At 42.0% G+C, this 9975-nt stretch overlaps 1 protein-coding gene across 1 annotated transcript in view; it reads left to right on the top strand.

The window, feature by feature from the left end:
- Positions 1–9975, top strand: part of ADGRG2 (adhesion G protein-coupled receptor G2) — a 123371-nt gene extending 113396 nt beyond the window's left edge. The window contains exons 25-29 of the mRNA XM_077769296.1: positions 546–645; positions 1408–1691; positions 3823–3924; positions 5002–5154; positions 8286–9975. Coding sequence (XP_077625422.1) covers positions 546–645; positions 1408–1691; positions 3823–3924; positions 5002–5154; positions 8286–8464 — 818 coding nt within the window. The 3' untranslated portion in view covers positions 8465–9975. The remainder of the gene's footprint in view (positions 1–545; positions 646–1407; positions 1692–3822; positions 3925–5001; positions 5155–8285) is intronic.

Below are 9975 nucleotides of genomic sequence, written 5' to 3'. Positions count from 1 at the left end.
GTAACCCTAATATGGTGATTATTTGGTTTATGTTTTGGAGTCCTTCATTTGCCTGCCACCTGAGTCTCAAAATTACATTCCAGATGTGTGTAAGGTAAGGGAAACTCTAGCTGCTGTGGCCGACAAAAAAATGTCAGGAGAACATAATTTCTCACGCACACGCTGGTTAGCAAGAGTGGAAAGATCTCTGGCCTTGCAGTTATTCAGGATCCCAGCTGCTGGAGACTCTGCCTCAAGACAGGACTTCTAAAGTTGCCCTGAATTTGGGGAAAAGAGAGTAGAGGATTTCACAGGAAGTTTTTAGGGGCCAGGCCTAGAGGTGGAGCAAATCATCTATATCCCATTGACCAAGATCTAGTTACGTGGCCACACACACCTAGCTGCAAAGCACACTGGGAGATGCCCGCTGTGCCAAGGAGGAAGAGAAACTGGGTTTGGTGAACAGCTCACCAGTCTGCTACCCGAAGAAAATAGCACATGATCTCTAGTCTTCTCACCACCTTGGTTATTAGAACTACGAGTGACTGACGTTTCCCATCTTCCAGGGGTACCGGCTGTGATTGTGATCATTGTCCTGGCTATATCTCCCAATAACTATGGCCTTGGATCGTATGGGAAATTCCCTAACGGCTCACCGGATGACTTGTGAGTACAAAGCCCCTGAGGGAATGTGAAGTGAACTGGAAAAACAGAATTCTCAAAGAAAGTGGAGGATCTAGTCAGTGTCTCGACTCTGACTCTCATCCTAACAAAATCCTGCAACATTTCTAGCAGCCTTCACAGCTATGTCTGTAATGAGATAAGCTAATTGGAAATGCCATGCTACTACTTTACTACTTAAGTATTAAAAAAAGAAGTTGGTGGGGCACATGGGTGGCTCAGTTGGTTGAACATCTCACTCTTGATTTTAGCTCGGGTCATGATCTGATGGTTGTGGGATCAAGCCCCACATCGGGCTTCACGTTGAGCGTGGAGCCTGCCTGAGATTCTCTCTCCTTCTTTCTCTCTGCCTCTCCCTGACCCCCTCTCTCCTACTCATGGTCACTTGCTTTCTCTAAAAAAAGTATTTTGAAAATAATTTTCTAAGCCTCTGATACATATGAAATACCTGCTATGTTATATTAGTAAACCAGTTGAATGGCTACTGGTATTTAAAGGGAGTAAAATCCTGAATGTTTTCAAAGAATACCTTTTAAATACTTCTAGTAACCAACTGTCCTAAAATAGACTGTTAGTTTTTTTTCCCTAGAGATTTAAGTGGTGGTTGGAGAGCAGTGGTTTTATCTTTTTTTCCTCTTAGACTTTTAGGAAATGTTTTAGTAAAATGATAGAGATTCATTGTATCGCCACGAACCATACTGCAGCACTGTAATATGCTCCCCATTGTTTTTTTTCCCCAAATTCCAGTTGCTGGATCAACAGCAATGCTGTGTTCTATATTACGGTTGTGGGATATTTCTGTGTGATATTTTTGCTGAACTTCAGCATGTTCATTGTGGTCCTGGTTCAGCTCTGTCGCATTAAAAAGAAGAAACAACTGGGAGCCCAGCGAAAAACCAGTATTCAGGACCTGAGGAGTGTTGCCGGCCTTACGTTTTTACTGGGCATTACTTGGGGTTTTGCCTTCTTTGCCTGGGGACCAGTTAACGTCACTTTCATGTACCTCTTTGCGATCTTTAACACCCTGCAAGGTAAGCTTTACGGCACTAAATACGCATGAAAGATCCCAGTTGCACTTAAAAGTATCTAAAAGTTAGAGCATCTACAACGTGGCTTATTCCATAGCTTAAGATTGATTTGCTGTAAAACAGATCTATCTTTGACAAGGCGGGGCTTTGAGATCCTTGGAAGAAAGGTGTTCCCTAAATTCGGGAAGCGGTACTTTTTTCCTCCTTACCCAGATTGCCTCCTTCGAGGGAATATATTGAGGGGAACCTGCCAGGAACTCTTTCTGGGAGTCACTCTTCCTTCACTTGGTTCCTCCCCGTTTTTTTTAAATCTTTTGATCGAGGTGGAACATGCCCTTGGAAGAGCGCACGTTAAGAAAACCCCACTGCGGCCATTTCGGTTCCCGTCTGGTTGTGTTGTTTAGAAAAGCAAACTTACTACCTCTTTTAGATCAGGGTTATATAAGAGTTGTCAGATGTGATTAATTTTTAATGGAAGTACTTTGGCATTAAAAGCTAAGCGGCCAAATAGGTTTACATTACAATAATGACAATTCGTGTCTCTTGGGTTTCCGTTCATTCCAAATCCTTTGTTGGGATGCCTTTTAATTGCATTCTCATCCGATTGTTTTCATCTTTTCCTGTTGCTTTTAGCTCCCATAGCGTCCTGCTACAGTTCTGTCAGGCAGTAGATTGTTTTGCTGGTTTTCCAAGAAATGCCAACCCGTGATTGACTTCAAAGGCCTAATTGGGCTCTCTGTTCTGATTTGGAGGAAGTCAGTTAACATGCTTGTGGCTTACATACACTTGCTAATTCTCACTTACCGTGTACCAGCTCCTGCATTGGCACATCCAGGCGTTACACTACACCGTGGTAAACAGGAAAGTCGTATCTGCCATAATGGCATATGCTGAAAGAGGGAAAAAAAAAAAAAAGCCCAAATCGCACTAAGCACAAACATGAAAACAAGGTGCTTATCCTCAGAAATTTAAAGTGGAAACTGAACCTGCCTCATTGTCTTCATTTCCCCAGACCATCTCCTCATTGGAATACGAATGGATGAAAGGAATAGTTTGTTTCCTTTCTGAACAGGAACAAATGCCTGATTCGCAGGGCTTTTGGGTTGACTGAAGGAGAGATGTGTATAGATTTGGATTGGGGACTTAGGTAGGCCCACTTTGGCCTCTCCCATACAGGCTGTTTCTCTCCTTAGGCAGCCCCGGGTAGCCGCCCAGGGTGGCAAATAAACAAAGGTGTGAGGTCGTTAAGATCTCAGTCTTTGGGGGGGCACGTGTACCTTACTGGAAGCAAACCTGATATTTAGAAGGAAGATTTTAGAGTAGATTGATTGGGGCTTCAGGAGAGGGAGAATTCAGAATTTGTCCATCCAGTCAGCAAATACTTATTGGTAAAAGCCTGGAGGAGGAGTAGCAGTGGGGAGCCTTTGCCTGCATAACCAGGAAGACGGTGGGCGGGAGGCAGAGCCTGAGCGCCTCTTCAGGTCTCTAGCATCGCTCTCTTCGTGGCCAGGTTGCCAGTGGACGGTTTGCTTGAGCAGATTAGAGAGAGGCTGCAAGGCAGACAAGGACACCACCACAGGGTACCAGGCTTGGGACTAAGCTGTGGGCTGGAGAGGTTGAGTCAGGGATTTGAGGCAGACAAGGATGTGGCACTTGACAGAGCATGAAAATGGGTAAATACGGAAGGCTGAGGAGGTAGGAGCCTAGGTGTGAACTGGCATCCTGCATGGATGGCTTGTACTTCCAAAGACAGGGAAGGTCAAGGACAGGATGTGACAGGAGGGACAGCTTAATGTTGGAAATAGAGGTTGTCATTAATTTTAAAGTATTTTTTTATCTTACAAAGAGAGTCCCTTCAGGATGCCNACACCCTCAAGGTCCATCCAGGTTGCTACACGTGGCCAGATTTCATTGTTTCTCATTGCCATGTCGTATTCCATGGTATAGATGAACCACATCTTCTTGATTCAGGATGCCTTTCAATAGCAAACTTTCTCAGGACTTTGGACATTTTTTTTTGATTCACAAAATTTCACTTTGCCTATAGCTACCAAATATTTTATCTTTTGTGCAAAGGAAGCTCATGATATTCAGGTCCTAGTTTGGAATTATGTTACATTTTTTTCCTCCCTAGGATTTTTCATATTCATCTTTTACTGTGTAGCGAAAGAGAACGTCAGAAAGCAATGGAGGCGGTATCTTTGTTGTGGAAAGTTACGGCTGGCTGAAAATTCTGGTAAAGATTTACCTTTTTCTTCTTTTAAATCCTGAGGAAAAAATAGAAGTTAAGATCTATCAAGTGATTGGGGCGCCTGGGTGGCTCAGTCAGTTAAGCATCTGACTTCGGCTCAGATCATGATCTCACGATCCGTGGGTTTGAGCACCGCATCGGGCTCTGTGCTGATAGCTCAGAGCCCAAGGCCTGTTTCAGATTCTGTGTCTCCTTCTCTCTCTGCCCCTCCCCCACTTACGCTCTGTTTCTCTGTCTCAAAAATAAATAAACATTAAAAAAAAATTTAANAGCTCAACCTGAGGGGTGGGGAGATGGGTTAAATAAGTGGCAGGATTAAGGGGGGCACTTGTGACGAGCACCGGATGATGTAGTGTCGAATCACTCTACTACTGTACACCTGAAATAACATTACATCCACTATTAACTGGAAATTAAATAAGNGGTCGGTTGTTTGATTTGTTAGTGGGCCAGACTTTATATACAAGCTTGAGCATGCCTTTGGTTATTTTGAAGTTACCTGAAGGTATGCCCTGCTGCATTGTAGAGTAAATTCCTCATTTTCTAGAAAATACGAAAAATGAAGTATTGTTTGAAAAAATAAATTCCTTTACATGATGACCACTCATGAACACAACCTTTGCAATATTGCAAAGATCTGGTGGCGTGAGATCTGTACTCAGAAAATGGCAGTACAGTTCGTTCAGTTCTTCTAAACCATTTAAGAGCCATCAGTCATCACAACACAGTTATCTTGTGTTCTTGTGAAGACAGTCCTGGGCTCTGGACTACTGCCTAATTCAGGGACTATTTATAGACATAATCAAATCAGCGTGGCCTTTAGTCCAAGAGAATATAGGTTACTTTTAACCAGGTAGTCACTTAAAGGATAAATGTGTATAGGCTTAAACGAAAATACATTTTATCATACATTTGTGAAATGTGTGACTTCTTTGTAAGAAGTGGAAGTGAGATCTGGAATTGAGATCGGTTGCTAGATCAGGTTATACTGCGATGATCTGTCTCTTGCATTTGAGCTTTACCATTCCCCCCGGTTTTTCTGAAATGCCTATTGTGCTGTAGACTGGAGTAAAACTGCTACTAATGGTTTAAAGAAGCAGACCGTAAACCAAGGAGTGTCCAGCTCTTCAAATTCCTTGCAGTCGAACAGTAACTCCACACACTCCACCACGCTGCTGGTGAATAGCGATTGCTCAGGCCTTGTGAGCGGGAATGGTATGTATGTCTCAATACAGTATTTCTGAAGCTAGTGTTTGTTTTATTAAAGTCGTTTTATCCTTTAATGACATTTTTCCTCAGCTCAGGGAAAAATGACATAGGACCAGTGGATCAAAATGTGGTTCTGTTATAGAAGAGGAAGTTTATTAATCCAGACTTACTCATTTTAGAGCAAATACCAAAACCTTTATTTTTTAAGAGTCAGTTTTTCATGATGGGACTTGGTGACAATCTAAAATTTTTAATGTTGCAAACTCTGTGCAAGCAGTACCTAAAATCATTGATAAGACCGTATCAATTTTTTAGTACATCTATAGTCCTACATATCTTCAACACTTTTAAACTTCCCTATGTTTTGCTTGTCATGTTTGTTCATTCTTTTCCACAGTGTGGATGAATTGTGACCATACATGTGACCAATACATGAACAGATTATGGCTCCTGCACCTTATACTAATTCTGACATTTCTAGCTAAAACTTCCATTACATTTTCTTTCTTTCGTACAATTGGGCTGTTCATTACTCATAAAAGCTTATGTATTTTCATCTTCTTTGGCTTAATACATCATTTTTATAAAAACTTACGTTTCTGCTGCTATACTTTCTCCTTCTCAAGAGATTTTGCCTTTATTCATCATTTTCAGATATTATTTTCATGATGAATCCAAATAAGTTTGTGAGAAGGCTTATATACCACATAGTTTTCCAACCCTCCAAAACTGGGAGGTCCTGCTGGTTTTATAGAATTCAACAACATGATAGAGGGCCTCTATATTGAGGTTTCTCAACCTCGGCACAATTGGCATTTGGAGCTGGGTAACTGTTGTGTGTGGGGGTGTCCTGTGCACTTGGGGATGTTTAACAACATGCTAGTTTCCACCCACCAGATCCCAGTAGCACCCACCAACTCACCCCCAGTTGTGACAACCAAAAATGTCTTCAGACATTCTGAAACGTCCTAGGAGGGGTAAAATCCTATAACCCCCCTTCACTGGGAACCATTGCTATAGAAGATGAGAAACAGCTACCCCATGGCCTTAGCTCCATGCTGTGTATACCAGGGTAATAGCTCTGGCTTCTGGGCCAAATGGCCGTATCAGGAATGACCCAATATAGGTAAAGAGCACAGGCTGTAGCGATTGAGGCTGGTTAATAAGTTATTATGAGAAAGCAAATTCAAAGCAGAGAAATCAGAGGTATGAGGTAAGCCATCTTGAATCCTCAGAATCACAATGTATCAGTAAAGCCTATTGGCTTGCACAAAAATATTTGGAGGTCTTGGGGTGCCTGGGTGGCCCAGTCAGTTGAGCATCTGACTTCGGCTCAGGTCATGATCTCACAGCTCGTGGGTTCAAGCCCCGTGTCGGGCCCTGTGCTGACAGCTCAGAGCCTGGAGCCTGCTTCAGATTCTGTGTCTCCCTCTCTTTCTGCCCCTCCCCTGCTCATGCTCTGTCTCTCTCTGTTTCAAAAATAATGAATAAATGTTTAAAAAAATTTTTTTAAACGTTTTGATTTCTTAAAGCCAGATTTTTCCATATTCTAGACACAACTCAGAGATGAAGCCTCATTTGCCTAGCCTACGTTGCCATTCTTCGGGGAATCAGATTTGACTGAAGCGACACATTTTGCACAGCTGTTTGACATGGCTGATTTGACAANAGAGACACAAAATTAGAAGCAGCACCAGGCTCTGAGCTGTCAGCACAGAGCCTGATGCAGGCCTCGAACCCACTGACTGGAAGATCACGACCTGAGCCGAAGTTGGACGCTTAACCGACTGAGCCACCCAGTCGGCCCTAGAACAGCCAAATTTTTAACCATGTAATATGCTCATCCCTGACTTCTCAGGCTGCACACCAGAATCTGGGATGGATGAGGGACGGGATAGGCAATTTGAAAAAAGAAGCTGGAAGTTGAATGGTTTATTATACCAGGTCAAATTGTCCCTGCACCAAAATGTCCTCAGACGAAAATGCCTAAATCAGGATAGCCGCCTCAGATAGTCACATGGCCTATTTGAGCTGTGTTAACCATACCTATTACCTAGTTTGTGTGAATGTTACATATTTGGTTACACTTTACAGGCTTGGTGCCAGCAGCCATCTCATTAGGTATGTGGGGCCACAAGCTCACAGTTTGAAACAAACATCACATGTTGGCTCCATTAATTCTGATCTGTATAACCTTGTGCAAAGCACTTGATTTCTGAAACCTTAGTTTCATCATCTGTGAAATGGGGATAATAATAGCACTCAACCTGTAGTGTAATGAGATAATATTTACAAAGTTCTCGGCACTGTTACCATTATTACTGCAATTATGGCATGAACTAAAAAAAATGGGAGCTAAGTATTCAGCTTTCTACATTGTCTTCCAGTAGTATAATGGTCAGAAGGATGGTGCCAAGTAGCCAGAGGGTCTCAGCAGCTGTGGCTCCCTCCTGCCTGCACACACACAATTCAGGGCCTGCTTGCGGTATGGGAGGCCCAAGTCCAAACTGTGATGTCTCTAGAATGTCCAGCTGCACCCTGGCCTAGATGCTGAGATTGTCATTAGTAGTTTCCTCTTGGGAATCTGTCCTGTCCTGATTTCGTCAGAGGGGCTGGTTTGGTCTACAAGAGATGATTTTTTTCTTGGCTATGGTATTGTTGCTCTGGGTTTATCTGGTACAAGATTTTATTTCATAGGAATCTTAAGGAACCAAGAACCTTGTAAGGGGACCTATGGGGATCTCTGTTAACCTTAACCTTTTGGGGGAGACCACAGTATTACAGGTTATACTATACTTATGCTCGATATGTGATCGATACACTACACATATGATCGATAATGATCAACCAGAGTTAGGAAATGGGCCTTTTCAGATCAAATATATTGCTTTGCTTCATTTTCACCCGTTTCATTAAAAAAAATTGCCACGGAGAACTGGTTTCTGACTTATTCTCTAGTTTGTTTTGCTTCCTTTGAATGGCCTTAGGGAAGGAATGGAAAGTAAAAAACAAATATATTTTTAAAAATAACATTCTACATGTGCCTACATCAGAATAAAATAACGCTGAAGTTTGTTTATTTTTTAAATGCTTTCTGTGGATACTTCGTGACACCAATTTTGCTTTTCCTTATATAGGGACTGCGTCTTCAGAGAAGAATGGGGTTTCTTTCAGTGTTCAGAATGGAGATGTGTGCCTTCACGATTTCACTGGAAAGCAGCACATGTTTAACGAGAAAGAAGACCCGTGCAATGGTAAAAGCCGTATCGCTCTCAGAAGGACTTCAAAGCGGGGAAGCTTACACTTTATTGAGTAAATGTGATTCCTTTTTCTAAAATCAAAGCATGATGCTTGACAGCGTGAAAATGTCCGATTTTATCTTTTACACAATGTGAGATGTATGAAAGTCAACTAATTTTATACTCGGCAACCTCTGGAGAAGCATTTGCTAATTGAGGGCAATGGTTATTGGAAGAGGAAACCGAGACCTTGTTCATGGTTTTTAGACATTTGTAGTTTGTTTTTTTATTCTTTATTTTAAAAAGAAGATTGGGTTTAAACAACACAGTACGAGTAAGACTTATTTAAAATCAAAGTAGTTCCTTTCTAGCCACATTTCTAAGAGGCTAAGTCGTCTTTGATAACGTCCTAGAAAGCACCTGTTGACTTCAGCCCATTGGTGAGTTTAGTGGTGCATGCCTTTGTTGTAAATAAGCTAAATTCTGGTGACCCACATGTCAAATATCTTCTACGTTTTTTGTATTTATTTTCTACTGTGTAAATTTATTTCTATGTAGAATCGTGGTTGTGTTATTGTGTCTAATGTGACAATTCAGAAAATCCTTGATGGTTCAGTGAATTCTAAAGCTCCTTTTGGAGATTATATGGGATGTGAAATACAGAAGCTTCACTGAAATCAAGAAATAATGATGCCAGCCAGACTGGACAAAACGTAAGCAGACAGTGCCAGAATTAGCTCATAGAGTGCCTTTGAGCAGCTTGGAAGAAGGTGCCCCACTGGGCAGACACAGCCCCAAGGGCTCATGGTCTGGCATACAGAGCGGGGACCATAGTTTAGCCTCACTCATCCTTGTGCAACCATATGCAGCACCCAATACCAATGCCCGTCTCCTGACCTCATGCCTAGTCCCGGATCAGGGAATCTGCACCAAGACGTTTCACTTAGTACCTTGGCCACAGAGAGGGATGGAACTGTAATCTAGACCATCTGTCAGGAAGATCGTGAATGTGGAGGAGATACAAACACTGCCACTTCTCAAGTCCCCAGAGCCTTTCAGAAAAGGGGAGTAGAGTAGGATTACTTTCTAAAGGAGGTGTGTATGAGGGAAAATAATTGTATTGCTGTTCTTTAAAAGGCAACTGCATAGTGCTTTGTTAATGGTCATGACTGGTACCGTCTGGCCCAGCTAGAGCTATGGTTATTTTGAAAAGGTGTGAAGTCTTGAAGAATATATAGTGACAAGGGGAAGCAGCTATTGGGAACATGACCTATCCTTCAGGGCTATTGTTTCCATCTGTACCAAACCCTGATTGTTCCTAGTTATGGAGGGTGTGTCTTGCTTCCCACCTACAGCTGCTTGACCAGTGAGTGTCTCAAGGATGTCCTTATTAGGAACATTGCAAAACTATTTAGTTAGGCCTTTCACTAAGGTTCCCTTGCATATATTTCAAGTGAATGTTGTATCCCAGATTAACCACAGTAATAATGTAATACACTTCTGTGAGTGCTGATTTGCCTTTGCAATATTTCTTCTCTGATTTATTTAATTGTCCTGTATTTATGTTAAAATTGACAACACTGTTAAA

Source organism: Crocuta crocuta, unplaced genomic scaffold (assembly GCF_008692635.1).
Source record: "Crocuta crocuta isolate KB4526 unplaced genomic scaffold, BGI_CrCroc_1.0 scaffold312, whole genome shotgun sequence".
NCBI lineage: Eukaryota > Metazoa > Chordata > Mammalia > Carnivora > Hyaenidae > Crocuta > Crocuta crocuta.
This window is presented reverse-complemented; position numbering and strand designations above follow the sequence as displayed.